Raw genomic sequence first — 21,253 nt, 5'->3', positions numbered from 1 at the left:
TAAAAACAGTTACAGGTAGGTAGCCGTGTTGGTCTGCTGTAGTCGAAACAAAATAAAAAATAAAAAAATTCCTTCCAGTAGCACCTTAGAGAGTTTTCTGAAGAAGTGTGCATGCACACAAAAGCTCATACCAAAAACAAACATAGTTGGTCTCTAAGGTGCTACTGGAAGGATTTTTTTATTTTTTATGATAGAATCAAACTCCATTTTATCCTATTTTGAAAGAACATGCATAACTTTTGAGTTTCTGTCTCCATTTTTCCATATATGCCATGTATTTTACTAATATATCGACGTTGTACCTCCCATGTCTTTCCAGTGATTAAGAGGCAATCCAGCAAGTCTCATTATCACCTAGAACATCTTTATTTTGGTTTAAGGAAAATTTCAGAAATGCCAGTTGTGGGGTTCTTTCCATCGGCTGCTTTATAACCTTTTGTAGGTCATTTAAAATTAGATTCCAAGATGTACAAACTTGAAGGCAGGACCACCACAGCCATACTGAGGCATATTGTCTTCTGGGGTCTGAAAATTAAGTTCTAGTTCAGGAAAGGTTAGGGCACAACCTTTAGACCTATTACAGAGCAACTATGCCTATTTTTGCTTACTTAAAAGTAAGTTCTACTAAGTTCACTGAGGCTTAAAGCTAAAGGTACCCCTGACCATTAGCTCCAGTTGCGGACGACTCTGGGGTTGCGGCGCTCATCTCGCTCTATAGGCTGAGGGAGCCGCCAATTTTTGTCCGCAGTCAGCTTCTGGATCATGTGGCCAGCATGACTAAGCCGCTTCTGGCAAACCAGAGCAGCGCATGGAAACGCCGTTTACCTTCCTGCCAGAGCAGTACCTATTTATCTACTTGCACTTGACGTGCTTTCGAACTGCTAGGTGGGCTGGAGCTGGGACCGAGCAACGGGAGTTCACCCCATCGCGGGGGTTTGAACCGCTAACCTTCTGATCTGCAAGCCCTAGGCTTAGTGGTTTAGACCACAGCTCCACCCGCGTGAGGCTTACCCACAGGTAAATAGGTATGTGCACACACACCTTCCTGGGAGCAAACCTATTGAACTCAACGGGGCTCACTTCTGAATAGACATATATAAGATTGCATTAGTCTTCAAGAGACCCCAAGTTTTGCTGTTGTTGTAGGTACACCAATACATTTATTAAGACCAATAAAAATAATCTATTGCAAACTAATGTGTAAGCTTTTCAATTCCCTAAGCTTCTTTTCTAGGTCTAGGCTAGATTCTGAGTCTGGATTCATAGTTCTGCTGATCTTGAAAGCTTGCACAATTCTATTGTGGTTTTGAGTTGGCCCCATTAAAGTTGTTTGTTTTTTTAACCTACCTGATGGCTCAACATGATTACTTATGCTTTTCAACCTTAACCACCCACCTGAAATGAAACTTTTTTGAGCACTTAACAATTCAATCAAATATATTGTTTTCTTTAAAACAGACCAAATCTGAATCCTTTTCAACACTTCTTTATCCTTTGCTGATTAACTCCAGATTCACAGATATGATCTAAACTCTTGTTCCAACTTGTTTAGAGGCTGTTACAGTCGTATGAAATGTCTGATAACATTGAAAAAGGCCAATTTCAGTGATGAACTTTGACCAACAACTTTGGGAATAATCTTGGTCCATAGTGGAAAATAGAACTCCAATTAGCCTTTTTAACTGATACTGGAATCTTCTGACACAGTAAGTGATATATTAATAGCTACCAGACAGAGTTAGATTTCTCTACAAAAGTCCAGCTTCTGACGCAATGGCACCAGAAAACTAGGAACATTATGCTTACAAATAAGGCAACAGTAAATTTGTGTAGCTGCCTTGGAAATGTAATTATTTATTCATTTTTAATATAAATTTCTACACCACCTTTTATAAAATTTCTCGCAAGGAAGCGAACAATAATATCAAGTTAACCTTTGACAATCAGGATTTAAACTTTCCAATAAAACACAGAAAATCAGTACGAAAACTATAGTAAAAACCTACAACTGCAAAGACAAGCTGCCAGGCAAAGATTGAAAAGATAGAGCCAAACCAGCAATAGAAAACAAACCCACCAATTAAGACCTCCTTCAAGGGGTGGTGGGGGGGAACCCTGCAGGGGGCAGAGAGATAAAGTCTTCAGATGTTTCCGGAAAGCTCTGCAGTGTTGTGTGGTCCACCAGAGCAAATTCCACAGCAGAGGGGAGAATGCAATACAATCATTTGTGGCGGGAAATGGGATTTCTTTAGGTGGTGGAATGGAAAATTTTTTTGTATAGGACCACACGAGAGTCAATGGCAATACTGTATTCTAAGATTGCAAACTGGGATCCTGGATATCTTGTAACTTGAACGCTAACTGCTTGTTCACAAAGGCAATGGTTTGCATTGTTAATTCTACTTTCTGTCATTGTTGAATACTAGTACTAGTTCAGTGGTACCTTGGTGGCACTGTGGTCTAAACCACTGAGCCTTGGAAGGCGGGTGGCGCTGTGGGTTAAACCGCAGAGCCTAGGGCTTGCCGATCAGAAGGTCAGCGGTTCGAATCCCCGCGACGGGGTGAGCTCCCGTTGCTTAGTCCCTGCTCCTGCCAACCTAGCAGTTCGAAAACACGTCAAAGTGCAAGTAGATAAAATAGGTACTGCTCCAGCAGGAAGGTAAACGGCGTTTCCGTGTGCTGCTCTGATTTGCCAGAAGCAGCTTAGTCACGCTGGCCACATGACCCGGAAGCTGTACGCCGGCTCCCTCGGCCAATAAAGCGAGATTAGTGCCGCAACCCCAGAGTCATCTGCGACTGGACCTAATGGTCAGGGGTCCCTTTACCTTTAAAAAGGGAAAAAAGAAAAAAACCACTGAGCCTCTTAGGCTTGCTAATCGGAAGGTCAGCGGTTCGAATCCCCACAATGGGGTGAGCTCCCGTTGCTCAGTCCCTGCTCCTGCCAACCTAGCAGTTTGAAAGCACCTCAAAGTGCAAGTAGATAAATAGGTACCGCTCCGGCAGGAAGGTAAATGGCATTTCTGTGCACTGCTCTGGTTTCGCCAGAAGCAGCTTAGTCATGCTGGCCATATGACCCGGAAGCTGGATGCCGGCTCCCTCAGCCAATAAAGCGAGATGAGCGCCGCAACCCCAGAGTTGTCCGCGACTGGTCAGGGTTCCCTTTACCTTTTTACCTTGGTTTAGAACCATAACCCATTCCGGAGGTCCGTTTGTAAACCAAAACTGGTTGTAACCCAAGGCGCGCTTTCGCCAATGGGGGCTCCAAAAACATTTGTTCGTAATCCAAAAAAAATAATGGGTTGTAATCCAAAAAAAGGTTGCAAACCAGGGCACGCACTTCTGGTCTTGACGTGTTTGTAATCCAAAACGTATGCAAACCAAGACATATGCAAACCAAGGTGCCACTGTACTTCTAATGGCTGTAGACATTAGCAGGACCAAAACTCTGAAGAATGCTCCTGATAAGGAAACAGCAGCAGGGATCATCTCTGGATCTCTGCACCCTGACAATGCTAATGTTGTCTAGTCAACTTCCACTTTTGGTTCACCCTGAACTCAGACATAAACTCAGACCTCAGTCTTGGGATTCCATTGTTTCCATTCACACTCAACCTCCATAAAAGGTAAAGGTAAAGGGACCCCTGACCATCAGGTCCAGTCGTGTCCGACTCTGGGGTTGCGGCGCTCATCTCGCTCTATAGTCCGAGGGAGCCGGCTTAATTTATACAGGTCACTGTAGCTCAGTGGTAGAGCACTTGCTTTGCATGCAAAAGGTCCCAGGTTCAATTCCCACCATCTCTAGGTAGGGCTTGGAGAAACATCTATACCATGCAGTCAGAGCACACACCTTGCCCCAAAGACTCTGGATGCTGTGGTTTATTAAGGGTACTGGGAACTATAGTTTTGTGAGTGGTAATTTCTTTGGGGAGGGGGAAGTCATGTGCTTTAAATGTATGGTGTTGCTCTGAAACCCTGGAGCGCTGCTGTTAGTAATACTGAGCTAGATGTGGTAGTGTTCTGCTAAGGCAGCTTCCGGAGTTCAAATTCTGACCATCAGTTTGGGGCCTTGCAGGGTTGGAAGGTGAGGTTGTGTGGTGGGGAAGGGCTTTCCTGCATGAATCAGACGACTCTAGGGTGCTTGTTCAGTTTTCCCATCCAGCTATCCTTAACTCCCTGCCAGTTAAGGAGCAGCCAGTGTAGTACAGCAGAGTGAGATCTGAGTTCAAGTCCCTGCTTGGTCATGAAGCTCACTGACTTATGTTGGGCCAGTGACTGCCTCTCAGCCTAAACTACTCCACAGAATTGTTGTGGGGATTTAAAGAGGAGGGGGAGAACCATGTATGCCACCTTGAGCTCCGTGGAGGAAAAAAAGTGATATATAATTGCAACAAACAAACAAACAAACAAACAAACAAACATGTTCTATTGCCCACCACTGTTTGTGGAGGAGTGGTGAAATCCATTCCTGTACATGTTTTCACCTTCCTCACTGCCACTTTACAAAGTTCCTCCCTGTCCTCTTTCTGAGGAGATAAAATTCTCTTGAGAACAAGGAACAGTGACTCAAGATATCTGCTTTCTTCCATCAGCCCATGTGCTCCAAAAGCACATTTTCTGTTCAGGAAGGAGGTAATGGGGAAATGTATTTCAGGAAAGACCTAATTTCTTTGAAATTGTGAGGATACAGTATATTATTATTATTATTATTATTATTATTATTATTATTATTATTATTATTATTTTTTTACCTCGCCCATGTGGCTTGGTTTCCCCCGCCACTCTGGACAGCTTCCAACAAAATATTAAAAAATACAATAAAACATCAAACATTAAAAACTTCCCCATACAGGGCTGCTTTCAGATATGTTCTAAAAGTCAGATAGTGGTTTATTCCCTTGACATCTGATGGCAGGGCGTTCCACAGAGCGGGTGCCACCACCGAGAAGGCCCTCTGCCTGGTTCCCTGTTACCTCACTTCTCACAGTGAGGGAACTGCCAGAAGGCCCTCGGCGCTGAACGATGGGGGTGGAGCCAGACAGTCGATAGCCCTGGTTAACTCTGCATTCCAGCAGGCCACCAAGGAATCAGCTGAAAGGCCATCAACATGGGATAAAACGTCCCCTACCACACTCTGGAAACCATTTGGATCCATTCAGTGTCGGAGCTTCATGCTCCGGCACCGCGGGGCAGAGAGCAGGCGGGGGCGGGGCTGGCGTGTGTCCTGGGGGCGTAGTGCGCCGCCCACAGGAGCATGATGCGCATCCTGGGGGTGTGGTGCCCAGCGTGGGCGGGGGGCAGCCACGATGACACCCCACCAGGATCGCACTGGTGGGGGCGGTGCACTCCCCTCGAACTCCTCTTCCTCTGCCAGTGGATCCATTTAGTGGCGGGGGCAGACCATCCGAATCGGTCCCACGTCTCTGCAGAGGGAAAGGGTCGCAGAGAAGTCCAATTGCACCAGGAAGTGATCTGACCATGGCACTTCTTTTGTTTCACTTTTACTTAGTGTCAGATTACCCACATCCATAGAGGTAAACACCAGGTCTAAGGCATGTCCACGACTGAGTTGGGCCAAACTTATTCAAGGACAGCCCCATGGAGGCCATGCTTTCCACAAAGTCCCAAGCGGCCCCTTGTAAGGCTGTGTCAGCATGGATGTTAAAATCCTCTAGGACAGGGGTGGCCAACTTCCAAGAGACTGTGATCTACTCACAGAGTTAAAAACTGGCAGTGATCTACCCCCTTTTTGGGGGGTTCATGTAAAAGTTGTTGAGCCTCTTTGGGGAAGAGGAAAGCGACATTGAGCTTTTCTTTTTAGAAAGAAAAGCCCTATTTTTGGTGATTCAGGTCATTTTAGGGGTGCAGGGCAAAGATGTTGAGCTTTTTTAGGGGAGCCGAAGTTTTTTTAGTTTCTTTGGGGGCAGCCACTGATCTACCGGTGATCTACCACAGACGTCCAGTGATCTACTGGTAGATCACGATCTACCTGTTGGACATGCCTGCTCTAGGACAACCAAACTGGGTGTCTCCAGAAGCACATCCGCCAAGACCAGAAGCAGTTGGGCCAGGGAATATTGGTGCAGCAGGGAGGTTGGTACACCAAAAGGAATCCTATACTGCCCCTATTGCCCAAATTTGAGAACATGCACTCAGAAAACTGGGTCTTCCTGATAGGACTCCTGGTGCAAGCTAATGACTTCCTAAAAATCACTGCAACCCCTCCCCACCCGTATGACCTGGGTTGCTTTGGCAAGAACAGGCCCACCTGCTTCATCCAACCAAGTCTCTGTTACACATGCCAGGTCAAGTCCTCCATCCAGGGTCAAGTCGTGGATGACAACATTCTTGTGAATCATTGACCTGGCATTGCACAGCAGCACCTTAAGGTCACCTGGGTCTCCATGTTGATTTCAGTATCCTTCCGGTCAAGACCAGACCCGGAGACAGGGATAGTCTTCAAACAACGACTAAACCTGTCTCCTTGGTAATGACATGGTCTGGTACTACGGTAGCATAACTCCTTGTTTGAAGCTTACTGGGCTTATCACGAGTTGCAGGTTGTTTCAGAATGAGCCACTAGAGAGAGATGTTGCACTCCTGACTGAGGCCGACCGTGGAGCGGAGATTCTGGGTGATGAAAGAAGACAAGATGCCTACCAGGGTGGATTGGCAGACCAAACTACTGGACTACGCAGAGATGGCAAGACTAACCGGGGAAATCAGAAACCAGGAGGATCAAAACTTCAACAAAGAATGGGACAAATTTATATTATATTTGAAAGACCATTGTAAACACTTGAACTCTTTAGCAGGTTTTAAATAACTCTTGCAATGATACATGGATTTTGGACACAATAAGATAAGATAAGACACAAACAACCAAAATAGTATTGTATGTAATTTTATTAATTTTTTGTAAAGGTTTGGGTAAATGGCCGGATAAGATATCTATCTTTATTGGATATTTGTCAATTTGTTTTTTCGTCTTTTGTAAATCAAAATTATGCAATAAAAATCATTTTTTAAAAAAGATATGTGGAAAGTAAAAAAAAAAAAGATTTCTTTATTGTCATTGTACAAGGACAACGTTGTCCAAGTGCAACGAAATTGAATGCCATCCCATTAAAACAAAACAAAAAAACACATTTCCAGCCACACATGCACATACATACACACCCATCACAACTCTCAAAGGTTATCTGGTTACAGCATTTGAGATGGTTATAGCTCTTGGGTAGAAACTATTTTTTAGTTTATTTGTTCTTGATTTAATTGTTCTATATCTCTTGCCCGAAGGCAGTGGTGCAAAAAGACTATATCCCAGATGAGATGGATCCTGTAAAATATTGTTTGCTTTTTTAAGGCAATGGGAACTGTATAGTTCTTCCAAAGATGGGAGAGGATGACCAATAATCTTTCGGGCTGTGGTTATGACCTTCTGGAGTACCTCCCTCTCCATGACTGTGCAACTGGAAAACCAAGCACAAATACAATATGTAAGAATGCTCTCTATGGAGCCTCGGTAGAAGGACAACAGCAGTCTTAAAGAAGATTGTTCTTCTTTAAAAGTCTTCTTTAAAAGAGGAAATAAATTCTCTGCTGGGCCTTCTTTACCAGAGCAGTAGTATTTGTGCTCCAAGTCATACCCTGCTCGATAGTCACTCCCAAAAACTTGAATACTGTAAACTGGATGGACTTAACAATATGCAGTTAAAAAGTTACCGGTACACAAAGAACCCATGGAGGGAAGGAGGGAAGTCTTGAGATTCCAAAGAATCTCGTGCAAAAAATTTTATTGCGGATGAAAATGAATGTGAATGAATTTGTAAAACCAAATAAAGATTATAAGAAAGAGAGAGAGAGAGAGAGAGAGAAAGAAAGAAAGAAAGAAAGAAAGAAAGAAAGAAAGAAAGAAAGAAAGAAAGCCACTCTTGAGGCTTCGCTTTGGTTGCACCTGAGGTGTATCTGAAGAATATCTGGTGTATCTCTGTTGTTTCTTTTAAAATGCATTCAGAGCCTAGGGCTTACTGTTCAGAAGGTTGGTGGTTCGAATCCCCACAACGGGGTAAGCTCCCATTGTTCGGTCCCAGCTCCTGCCCACCTAGCAGTTCGAAAGCACATCAAAGTGCAAGTAGATAAATAGGTACCGCTCCGGCGGGAAGGTAAACGGCGTTTCTGTGCACTGCTCTGGTTCACAGAAGCGGCTTAGTCATATTGGCCACATAACCCAGAAGCTGTACGCCTGTTCCCTCAGCCAGTAAAGCGAGATGAGCGCTGCAACCCCAGAGTCGTCCGCGACTGGACTTAACGGTCAGGGGTCCCTTTACCTTTAATAGTTATTGGGAAATTGTTGCGCGATGGGCCAATGGCCATAATAATATCTATCTATCATCTATCTATCTATCTATCTTTAATAGTTATAGCAGTGTGTTATCAATGCAGGTCAAGTAATTCGTTTTTAAAGTTAAAGGTATTTTTGCCTCTGGACAGGAAAACAATAATCTCAGGTGATTTGAAATATAAGCCCCACCCAATTATGTCCATAGCAGATTTTGAAGGGCTCTGTGAGTATTATTATTATTATTATTATTATTATTATTATTATTATTATTATTATTATTATTATTATTACAATATCCTGTCCTTCCTCCCAGGGTAGCAAACATTAAAAGATTAAATCAGCACAATAAAAAACAATCTAAAAATGTTTAGAATATCTAATTTTTTTAAATAAAAAAGCAACCACAGACCCTCCCAGTTATTAATTTTACGGTTGTCACGGCCAGTATATTTCAGCCATCAAATGCCTAGGTGAACCGAAATGTTTTTAAATTTCTTATAAATTTCAATAATGAAGGAGACAGGTGCACTTTGCCACATGCAGCTGCTGGGCTAGTCACACTTCTTTGAAGTCTCTCAGCCCCACTCACCTCACAGTGTTTGTTGTGGGGGAGGAAGGGAAAGCAGAATGTTAGCCACTTTGAGACTCCTTTGGCTAGTGACAAAGCGGGATATCAAATCCAAACTCTTCTTCTTCTTCTCTTCAGGGAGGGCATTCATGAAACCAGATTCAGGGAATGACTTGCCATGTGTCTTGTGTGCTGAGACAGCCCCGTGGTTGTCATGGCACCCATGAGGTCATGAGTCGGCCCAAGCAAGGCAGATTTGACATTGATAGTGAAGTTCTCCAACGCTATACTAGAAAGCGCCTCTGCCAGCTTTGTCAGGGAGGTTGTTGGGCAGCTGAATGATCAATAAACCAACAAGATCCCTGCTCTGCCTCTGCTACCCAGCACCAAGTGAAAAAAAACCCTCGCATCCAGCTCCCAGACAGAATTCCTTCCTGTGGAGAACAATGGAATTTCTATGGAAGTTCCTTCCCATCCCTCTGACATTGACTGGTTCTGCACAGAATATCTAGGTGGGAAAGCTCTTCTAGCTCCCCTTATAAGATAGCCTTGATGGATGACTGTCTACCAACCAATGGTGTCCTTCAGAGATCCATGCTCCTCCGACTCATGCCTGATCTCTCGCATCTCTCACGATGCATCTCTCACCGCAGGTTCCCCTCCTTCCCATCACGGCTTGACATTGTGTGGCTTCCCCAAAGCACTTCTTACTTTCTCCAATGCTCTGTGAAGGGCAGATTTCATGTCTGCATTCCTCAGGGTGTAAATGAAAGGGTTGAGCATAGGGGTCACCACGGTGTACATGACGGTGGCAATCTTGTCCTTGTCCCCAGAGTAGCTGGAGAGGGGTCGGAAGTAGACTCCGATCGCCGAGCCATAGAAGAGGGTGACCACAGTCAGGTGAGATACGCAGGTTTGGAAGGCCTTGCTCCGGCCTTGGGAAGAAGACACCCGGAGCACAGCTCGGAGGATATAAGCATAGGAGATTAGGATGAGGATGAAGTTCCCTATTATAATGCTGCCACCTTCGTAGAAATTCAGTATCTCATTGAGGTTCTTCTCAGAGCAAGCCATCACCAGCAAAGGCTGGGAGTCACAGAAGAAATGGTGGATGTGGCGAGGGGAACAGAAAGAGAGCCTGGACATCAGCACGGTGTGGAGCAAGGAGTGGAGGTGGGCCAGCAGCCAGGCAACGAACACCATCACATGACACCGCATGGGGCTCATCACCAAGGAATAGTGCAGGGGCTGGCAGATGGCCACAAAGCGGTCAAAGGCCATGGAGCCCAGGAGGAAGTTCTCAGTGATGGCGAAGGCCACAAAGAAGTACATCTGGGCCAGGCAGCCAGCATAGGCAATGTTCTTGTGGCCCGTGTGAAGGTTGCGCAACATCTTGGGGATGGTGGTGGAGGTGAAGCAAACATCCACCAAGGAGAGGTGACTGAGGAAGAAGTACATGGGGGCATGGAGGAGCTGGGCATCGGAGCGGATCAGGAGGATAATCAGCAGGTTCCCCAGCAAATTCAGCAGGTACAGGATGAGGAAGAGAGCCAAGAGGAGGTGGTCCTTCTCTTGCCCACTGGACAAACCCAGCAGGATAAAATCAGGCTGGCTGGTGTGGTTCTCACTTTCCATGGGTTTGAGCTGGGGAGAGAGAACCACAGAAAAATAAGCTGAAAGCTGGGAGAGGTGCAAGGATAGGTAACTCTGTAGCTCACTTCAGTCCACCCAGCCACCATCACGTGATCCACGCTGACTCCCACCCAAGCAAAGAAAGAGCAACACATGGCCTGACAGCTGTCCCCAAGCTGACCTCTGGCATCTCCTCTAGTTAAAGAATTTTGGATGGCAGAACTGCCCCACTCCCTGGAAAGGCACTGTCAGACAGGATAGGCTAGTCATCTTCGATCTTTTCAGACCTTCAAGATCAGTCTGCACCACAGACCCCATTTTCAATTGTTATATCAGGAGTGGGGAACCTCTGGCTTGCAGGCTAAATTTGGCCCATGATGAAGGTTTGCCCAAAATACCTTCTCTGCATCAGCTGCTTTGTTATACACTTATCTGGGAGAAAGTCTAAAAAGCTGGTGGGAATTAAATTGGGATATAAACATTGAAGAGGATAAATGGAACAATTTATGCATAAAAGCGCCATATAAATCTCTGTCAGCAGCTACTAGGGAACATTCACTAAAAACTGTGCATGGATGTTATTTAACACCGAGGTGCCTACATAAAGCACAATAGCTCTCTATTATGTTGATAAAGGTAAAGGGACCACTGACCATTAGATCCAGTTGTGTCCGACTCTGGGGTTGCGGCGCTCATCTCGCTTTACTGGCCGAGGGAGCCTGCGTACAGCTTCCGGGTCACGTGGCCAGCATGACTAAGCCGCTTCTGGCAAACCAGAGCAGCGCACGGAAACGCCGTTTACCTTCCCGCCGGAGCGGTACCTATTTATCTACTTGCCCTTTGGCATGCTTTCGAACTGCTAGGTTGGCAGGAGCAGGGAAAGAAGATCTGAATAGCCTTTCATTCCAATCCCTTCTTGTGCACAACTGTACATGTACCCACAAAGGTCTCATATGTTCACCCCATTTTTAAAGGGGGCTAAGAAAGTAAATAGAAGGATTGGGGAGTTTGAGAAAGACAGAAGGAAGAATCCTAATCCAGCCTCCCTCCTTATTTCCTATGGCTTTTTTTCCTTACCTGCTTCCACCTGTCAAATACTGTAGGAGTTTCAGCTGTTTAGCCCTTGGGATCCTGATGGTATTAAGAAGGTGGTGGATGCAGCACTGCTTCTCTGTCTGTAACTGGGAGAGCAGATACTGTAGTGGAGACTCAGCCTTCTACTAAAGTCATAGGGCATGATGCATCTTCAGCAGAGAATACAGTAATTGGAATAAGGAGGGGTATATGAGCTGTTAATAGTCAATGCAACAGCTAGTGGCATGCATAGCACAACAGGGTTTTGGTTTTGTGTTGTTGTTGCATCACATCAGCTAGGGACCTGTTAGCAAAATAGGGTGGCCTCAGTGGAATCCCACTTCCCAAGTTCTGCAATTTTTTGGACTTCAGATCGGACCGTGTATGTTCAAAATAGTGGAGAAATCCTGCAGGACTCTGTCATTTTCCTAAGTTTGAAAAATGCTATACACTCATTTTCACGTTTCCCTTTACAATAACCCTATGGCACAGTTGTATGTGTGTGGGGGGGGAGGTTGGAGCCTCTGGCCCTTCAGATACTTCTGCACTACAATTCCCATCATTCATGGCCATTCACTGTGCCTCCTAGGCCTGACGGGAGCTGTTGTTCAGCCACGTCTGGAGAGCTGCAGGTTCCCCACTCCTGGCCTTGGGGCAGCTCACACTTATTCTCTTTTGGAGAAGGTGAATTTTGCTCTAAGGCCACTCAAACGAACTGCAATTTGATGCCTGGTCCCTTGCCTATCCAAGCCCACTCTATAGCCATCATCTTGTCTAATTGGGTACTTTTTCTTTGTGAGGTTTCTCGCCCTGGTTCCATCTTGATGCATGGGATTCCCACCTCTCAGGAGTAGCTGAAGGAGAGAGAACCAGATGTTAGAAGGAGGCAGGTGATTTCAGCGGCAGTGGGATTGGGGAGCGGGAGGAGGGCAAGGAGCCCATTGGATCAGGGAAGGAATTCAGCAATTCTTTGCAACACAGAACCAGAGATCAGAACCCACAGCTCATTCACGCCATGCTGTTAATACCCTTAGAGGGTCCATAGAGCAGGGGTCCCCAAACTAAGGCCTGGGGGCCGGATGCAGCCCAGTCGCCTTCTCAATCCAGCCCGCGAATGGTCCAGGAATCAGTGTGTTTTTACATGAGTAGAATGTGTCCTTTTATTTAAAATGCATCTCTGGGTTATTTGTGGGGCATAGGAATTCGTTCATTTCCCCCCCAAAAAATATAGTCTGGCCCCCCACAAGGTCTGAGGGACAGTGGACTGGCTCCCTGCTGAAAAAGTTTGCTGACCCCTGCCATAGAGTTTCAATTCAGGACAGTTTGGCGGGGCAGTCTAGGGTCACCACAGGCAAGGGGAATATTTATCTTCCTTTCTCCTCTGTTGAGTGATTGGTTGTAATTCACTCACACCATGCCCTCCAACATTTCTCCGATTAAAAATAGGGACGTCCCATTTCATAAGGATAATTTTACTATTTATACCCAACACACCTTTCTGAGTTGCACCAACCACTCTGGGCAGATTCCAACATACCGGTATAAAAAAACGTAAACAAACATTCAATATTTTTTTAAAACCCTTTCCTATACAGGATTGCCTTTAGATGGCTCGGGGGTCAGATAACTCCATGTTGTTGTTGTTCAGTCGTTCAGTCGTGTCCGACTCTTCGTGACCCCATGGACCAGAGCACACCAGGCACACCTATCCTCCACTGCCTCCCGCAGTTTGGCCAAACTCATGTTAGTAGCTTCGAGAACGCTGTCCAACCATCTCGTCCTCTGTCGTCCCCTTCTCCTTGTGCCCTCCATCTTTCCCAACATCAGGGTCTTTTCTATGGAGTCTTCTCTTCTCATGATAACTCCATACCCTCCAACATTTCTCCAATGAAAATAGGGACACCCTAAGGAAAAGTGGGAGATTTCAGGATGAAATCAGAAACTGGGACAGCTTCTCTAAATCAGGGACGTCTCTGGAAAACAGGGACACTTGTAAAAGGGGAAATATTTATCTGTGTTGGGATGTCTTTGTTTTCAAAGAAAGGTTTTGTGTGAATGGCCACAGTCAATTAATTATTCTTTATTCTCTATTTATTTCATAAAATTTATACACTGCTTGACTGTAAAGCCCCCTTCAAAAGATAAAACAGTAAAAATTAAGAAAAATGCACAACCTTACTTTAAAACATACAAAAGTTCTAACAGTAAAACAGATTAAAATTACCTCCTTTCTAAGCAATTGGGTAGGCTTTTCTGAACAGGAATGTTTTAAGTAGGTGCAAAAGGGCACACAGTGAAGGCACCTTCTTAATCTCAATAGGCAGGGAATTCGAAAGTGTAAGCGTTGCCACCCTATATGGTTGAGTTCTCGCTAATGTCGTGCCAATTCTGCCAATAGCAGGATATGAAAAAAGGCAACACGTGGACCAAATAATGTAGGGCAAAATGTTTCTTTATAATGTCAAATAATATTTGATTTTTATTTCTCTTAACAATATAATATTTTTCTGACTATATTTTTATTTTTCTGAATATTATTTTGGACTCTTGTTGATACTGAGCATTATCCTTTATATGATTGATTAGATGTATATATTCTGTTTTGTTATTCTTTATAGTTATGAACTGAAGAAGATTACACTGAAACAGTGTACTTATCCGGAATGCTGTCTTCGCTGCATATTATTTGACATTATAAAGAAATTTCACTGCATATTATTTGACATTATAAAGAAACATTTTGCCCTACATTATTTGGTCCATGTGTTGCCTTTTTTCATATCCTGCTTGTAGTTGGCAACACAGGGGTATCTTTTTTGTAATTCTGCCAATAGCAGCAGTCGAGTGGGCACATGTAGTCTAAGGTGATCTCATAAATAAACTGGCCCCAAGTTCTCAAGGGCTTTATATGCCAATAGTAACAGCTTGAACTTGTCCCAAATCGGCAGTCAGTGCAGATCTCTGAGTGCAGGTGTTATACGCTGACAAGGCCTCACTCCTCTCAGCAATTACGGTACTCTGCAGCATTCTGCACCAACTACAGCTTTCAGATCAAGTGTGAGGGAAGCCCCACATAGAGCACATTGCAGTAGTCCAGTCTTGAAGTAACCAACACCTGAACTACTGTGGCAAAGTTTTCCTGGTCCAGGAATGGCTGCAGCTGTCAAACCAGTCGCAGTTGGCAAAAGGCACATCTAACCCCTGAGCATAGCTGTCAACTTTTCCCTTTTCTTGCATGGAATCCTATTCGGAATAAGGGAATTTCCCTTTAAAAAAGGGAAAAGTTGACAGCTATGCCCCTGAGACTGCTTGAGCCTCCAGGGACAGAGCTGGATCCAGAAACAGTCCCAGACTGTGAACTTGCTCCATCAAGGGGAGGGCAACTCCATCTAGGGTAGGCAACTGACCAATTTCTTGGACACAGGAACTACTCACCCACAGTGCCTCCATCTTGCCAGGATTCAAGCTCAGCTTGTTTTTCCTCAACTATTTCACCACAGTGCCCAGGCAACGAACTGCACGGCCTCTCCCAGTTCAGATGTTATGGACCAATAGAACTGAGTGTACTTGATGGCACCTTGCCCCGAAACTCCTAATGGCCACTCCCAAAGGTTTCCTGTAGATCAGGGGTCAGCAACCTTTTTCAGCCGTGGGCCGGTCCACCCTCCTTCAGACCATGTGGTGGGCCAGATTATATTTTGGGGAAATATTTAGCATGGGCTAAAGCAGGGGTCAGTAAACTTTTTCAGCAGGGGGCCAGTCCACTGTCACTCAGACCTTGGGGGGGGGGCGGACTGTATTTTGGGGAAATTTTTTATAACGAATTCCTATGCCCCACAAATAACCCAGAGATGCATTTTAAATAAAAGGACACATTCTACTCATGTAAAAACATGCTGATTCCCGGGCTGTCCGTGGGCTGGACTGAGAAAGTGATTGGGCCGCATCCGGCCCACGGGTCTTAGGTCACCAAGCCCTGATGTAGATATTAAATAGTACTTGAGATAATAGAGTCGCCAAGGGTTCAAAGGGTACTCTCCCAATGCTACTCTCTGGACTCAGTCCTGAAGGTAGGATTGGAACCAATGTGACACAGTTCTCCCGATTCCCTTTCCTTGGAACTGGTCTTGGAGGATTCTATGGTCAATGATATCAAATGCCGACAAGAGATGAAGAAGCAGGAGCAAAGTCACACGCTCCCTGTCCTGCTCTTTGCAAAAGTCATCCATCAGGGCAATCAAGGGTGGCCCAGTTCCATGGCCAGGCCTGAACCCAGATGGGAATGGCTCCAAACAATCTATGTTCTCCAAGAATGCTTGCAGTTGCCCTACCTTGTTCCTACTTTTCTGTATTATACATTCTTCTGACTTCACTGTTGCGTGTCGAGGTCCCCAATCCACCCCTCAAGTAAAACACACTTCACACCAGATATAAGTTTAAGGTTTTTGGCATTAATTTGGGCACAACTTTATTGAATACAAAGTAAGTGAGTGGTTGCTTAGGCATTGGTTAAGACTATCTGTCCCACTGGGGACAGAACTGACATCCACCCGCCTGTGGAGTCAGTATAGGGGAAAACGCTTTGGGGAGAGAATGTGCGCCTGTTCTCCCCAAATGCTCCCAGGGGCTCTTGCGTGGGCCCTGTCCCCCGACCAGGGGAAACGGACAAGCATGGTGAGCCCCTGGATTCCTTTAACGGAATTCCCCTCGCCACCGCAGTCTTGAAGGGGCAACCACAGCCAGCCTGCCCCTTCGCAGCATAGGAGGGGCAACCACAGCCAACTCTGCCCCTCCTAAACCAATTTATAACCAATGCCTAACTGCCAACCTTACAAGTTGTGACTAATTGCTACGCAGTAGGCGAAAACCAAATGGCACCAGCCAATCAGCCAAGTGGAAAAATTCCTACCAGGCCCCTGCTACAACGCAGACGACCCCATAACAGGCATAGCAAGGTCAACGCAGAGGCCTAATAACAGGGCGGGAGGGCGGGCGATCCGATGCACAAAGCCAGGAGGGCTCCGACGCTGAGTGCAGGGTCATTTATAGGCTCTGGGCTGTCCATCAACAAGTTGCAACATAGAAATCTCCCCAACGACAGCCAGAGCCCAATCACAGTAGTGGCCATCCATACAAACCCGCCCAGCAGCAGAGGGTTGACTTGCTAGCCCCCACCGCAACACGTGCTCTCCATGAAGGAGAACACGCTTTCCCAGTTCCCAGTACTGATGTACATGCAAGTAACTGGCTAAACACAAAATCATACTCAGTAGCAAGTGTGTTGGGTCTTGAAGGTGCTGCCAGACTCTTTGTACCTTTTTGCCTACCCCTCTAGAAAATGCACTGAACATGCTTCCTCTGAACTTCATGGTAGTCATGAAAGAAAGACCAGGGCAGATGGATGGCTGTTTTTGTATGAGACACCAAGTCTCAGAATATCTCCATAGCATAGTTGTGAGAATGGTATGTGTTGTGTATTAAATAAGATCTTCTGGCAGCAGGGTAAAGTATTGTTATTGGTCAAATTGAAGTGTACAATCACAATCCACAGCCTGATTGGGTCCCGCCGGAAAGTTTGAATATTATTGGTTCCCGCTAAAATGTATCTTTTCCCTCAGTCCCAATGTGTCTATAAATAGAGCTTTCCCTACCCCCTATCCCCAGTCTTGTCTAATCCCTATAATAAAGAGCTGTTTTCACTAAGACGTGTTGCTGGACTTCTTGCGACCAGAACCCACGACACAACATACTGGCGACGAAGGTGGGATTGAATTAGGCCGGCTGAGGGCTGTTGACCCTAGCGACCTGATTCTGGCGACAAGACTCCCTGTGACTGACAGGACAGATCAGTCCACTAAGATGGCTGCGTCACGGTTCATGGAACCATTTCATCCCGGAGCAACTGAGGCCTGGGATGCTTACCTCGAGCGCTTTGAATTCAGCGTGGCTGCAAAAGGGGTCACTGACGAGGAAAGGAAAAAGGCGTTGTTCCTGAGTTGCTGCGGGGCAGAGACCTTTGAGTTGGCTCGGGCAATTCTGGCCCCCACAACACTGCGGGAGGCGTCGTTCGCGAGCATTACGGAACACCTCTCGAACCACCTTAATCCTACAGCGTCGAAGATGACATGGCGCATCGAATTCCATAAGAGGCAACAACGACCTGGAGAGACGGTAGCAGTTTTTCTCACCGAATTAAGAAAGCTGGCGAGACACTGCAAATTCGCCAACTTGGAGGAGGCCCTGCTGGATCGGTTTGTGTGCGGCCTTCGCAGCAGCAAGGGCCGCAGACGGATTGCAGCAAAACAAGACATGGATCTCTCGACAGCGCTCCGTGAGGCCATTGCGACAGAAAGCGCTGAGAGAGAGGAGCAAAACCCGGGCCAGAGAGCCGAAAAGAGAGCTGGAGAGTCAACCCACACCGTGGACAACCAGGATGTCAGCCCCAACCAAAGCCCTGTGCGGGGAATAGAGATGGTGCGACAGGAGAGCACAGCAAATAAAGGTCGGCAGGGGGTCTGCCCTGGCTGCGGCGGATCACATGAGAGAAGAAAGTGCCGGTTCCGAGAAGCTACGTGTCATGCTTGTGGGAAAACGGGACACATAGCCAGGGTCTGCAAGTCGAGTGGCACGTCGGGGTCCACGAAATCAAGAGGTCAGAGGACATCCACAGCGACGCACCAACTCGACGATTGCAACTACCTCACGCAAATCGAGGGCAGAACTGTGCCATTTCCAGCCCAAGGGAAACCAGCTGTGCGGGTCCTAATCGAAGGGAAGCCGTGTAACATGGAGGTGGACTCCGGATCCGGATTCTCCATCGTCTCAGAGGACACGGCCAGATCGTTATTTCCTAGAGGTAAGCTTCCGAGATTGGAGCCCTTCCGGGCTACTCTGCAATCCTATTCCGCCGGCCGCATAGACATTTTGGGGATGTGCGCAGTGAACGTACAGTTCCGCGAGAGGGAGGCCGTATTAAAGCTTGTGATCGCAAAAGGGAAGCGCACTAGCCTGCTGGGCACGGACTGGTTCCCGGCCTTAGGTTTGGGAATCTCAGGGCTCAACACGGTCCAGATAGCTTCCGAGACATTTAACACCCTGTACACGGAATTTGGGGAGCTATTTAATGGAGAGTTAGGATGTTATAAAGGGCCTCCAATTGACTTAGAACTGGACCCGGGGGTTGCGCCAATCCGCCTCAAACCCAGGCGGGTTCCATTTGCGCTACAGCCTAAAATAGAGACTGAATTGGAGAAGCTAATACAGCAAGGGGTGCTTTCACCAGTGGACTCTGCTAAATGGGAAACACCCATTGTCACACCCCTGAAGGCTAATGGGGAAATACGAATTTGTGCGGATTACAAATGTACGATTAATAAGGCCATCAGGGGCAACTCTTATCCAATTCCAGTAGTGTCCCAACTATTAGCGAAGCTGGCTGGGGGCAAGGTGTTTGCAAAGATTGACTTGGCACAGGCATACCAGCAGCTCCCAGTGACTCCAGCGTCCGCAGAAATCCAGACAATTGTGACGCACAAGGGCGCCTTTAAGGTGAATAGGCTGCAGTTTGGAGTCTGCGTGGCACCTGGCATATTTCAAAGTCTTATGGAGCGCCTGTTACGGGGCCTGCCGGGTGTCCTGCCGTATTTTGATGATGTGTTAATCGCGGGCAAGGATGCTCAAGAACTACTGGGACGCATCCAGACAGTCCTATGCAAATTCCGGGATGCGGGGTTGAAACTAAAAAAAGAGAAATGTAGTTTTGGGGTAGCAGCTGTGAACTTCTTAGGGTACAGAATTGATGCTGCTGGCATCCACCCCATGGAAGACAAGGTTAAGGCTATCGCCGCAGCACCGACACCTAGTAACAAGGCTGAGCTGCAGTCCTTCTTGGGCCTCGTCAATTTCTATCACGCCTTTGTGCCACACAAGGCATCGATAGCCGAACCACTGCATCGGCTACTCCAAAAGAAGTGTGCATGGCGTTGGGGGCAACCGCAACAGAGAGCTTTTGAAACGCTGCGGGGCGTGCTGTCAAAGGAAAGTACACTTGCCCACTATGATGCTGCTAAACCATTGGTGCTGGCGTGTGATGCTTCACAATATGGCGTGGGGGCTGTCTTGAGTCACAGGGAGGCGGATGGGTCGGAGCGTCCAATCTCATTCTATTCCAGAACCTTGAGCCCCACAGAGTGGAACTATGCCCAGATTGATAAGGAGGCACTGGCTATAGTCACAGGAATCAAGAAGTTCCATGACTACGTGTACGGCCGCCCTTTCACAATTCAAACGGACCACAAGCCTTTGCTGGGTTTGTTCAGCCCGCATAAACAAACGCCTCAAATCTTGTCCCCACGCATGCTCCGATGGTCCATCTTTTTGAATGGATTTCAATACGAACTGTGTCATGTGAAGGGTAAGCTGTTGTGCCATGCGGACGCGCTGAGTCGTCTACCACTACCGGGAGCAGCCGACGACGACCCAGCTCCGGCCGAGCACGTCATGATGATGGAGACACTTCCCGGACCACCCGTGACTGCCGTCGACATCGCCACGAGAACTAAAAGGGACCCCGTCCTCGCCCGTGTCCTTGTGTGGGTGGGGAGGGGATGGCCAAGTGGGTCTCAGGAAGAGAAATTTAGACCTTTCATGGCAAGACAAAATGAGCTGTCCCTCCATAAGGGTTGCATATTGTGGGGCGATAGGGTGGTTATTCCAAGGTCTCTACAGAATGAGGTGTTAGACACATTACACATGGGTCATCCGGGCATGGTTCGGATGAAATCTTTAGCCAGGTGCTATGTGTGGTGGCCAGGTATGGACAAGGACATTGAACAATGGGTGCGCACCTGTCGAGCGTGCCAGGAGGTGCACCCAGAAATGCCCAGGGCACCAGTGCATTGGTGGGAGCGGGCTAAGAACCCGTGGAGCCGGCTCCATGTAGATTTTGCAGGGCCGTATTTTCCCTGTTTTACAGAATACATCACACCAGCTAGGGACATGTTAGCAAAATGGAGTGGCCTCGATGGAATCCCACTTCCCACACTCATTGGACTTTAGACTGGACCATGTGTTGTGTTTGATCAGGGTCTTTCATGGAAACAATAAAAAAGTGAATGTATGATTAGAGGTCAAGTAATATTAGTTTCCTTCCCAGCTAGTATCATTTCTTTCAGCAAGTACAGATTCTGGTCACATCATTCACTTTACTCTTCCACAGTGTGAGATCTCAACTTGTTGATGCAGCTCCCACATTCTTCTCCACTGAATATATAAAAGTGGCCAAAGGTATCCTTTTCTAAATTTGCCATTTAGTTTAAGAGATTTTCTTTTTTCTGGCAACTCATATGAAACTCCCTTTGCTATAAAGTAACTGTATATCCCAGTTGCTCTCATCACCCACTTAGGGCCTGCCTCCCCAAAGGCTACTTAAGTTCACTGTAGAACAATTGTAATCTTACTTTTAAAAAGTTTGCTCATTAACTTTTCCATTTGTTTTTTTGTCATAATTGGCTGACAGCGGAGGGTGTCTCCTTTGGGGAATATGGTGGAAAATTAGTTTTATTAGTGAGCAATTCCATAAGGGTTAATTAATAGAGATTATTTTATTTTATTTTTTGGCTCCAGCATCCCGTGATGAG

At 46.4% G+C, this 21,253-nt stretch overlaps 1 protein-coding gene across 1 annotated transcript; it reads right to left on the bottom strand.

The window, feature by feature from the left end:
• Positions 1-9,569: 9,569 nt before the first annotated feature.
• LOC117061219 (olfactory receptor 1361-like) lies at positions 9,570-11,795 on the bottom strand. The gene is made up of 2 exons (XM_033173919.1): positions 11,619-11,795; positions 9,570-10,553 (listed from the first exon to the last, which is right to left on the bottom strand). The coding sequence occupies exon 2, from the start codon at positions 10,542-10,544 to the stop codon at positions 9,579-9,581; it is 966 nt and encodes a 321-aa protein (XP_033029810.1). The 5' UTR covers positions 10,545-10,553; positions 11,619-11,795; the 3' UTR covers positions 9,570-9,578.
• Between the last annotated feature and the right edge of the window lie 9,458 nt (positions 11,796-21,253).

The sequence above is a fragment of the Lacerta agilis genome, chromosome 16 (genome assembly GCF_009819535.1).
Source record: "Lacerta agilis isolate rLacAgi1 chromosome 16, rLacAgi1.pri, whole genome shotgun sequence".
Classification (NCBI taxonomy): domain Eukaryota; kingdom Metazoa; phylum Chordata; class Lepidosauria; order Squamata; family Lacertidae; genus Lacerta; species Lacerta agilis.
This window is presented reverse-complemented; position numbering and strand designations above follow the sequence as displayed.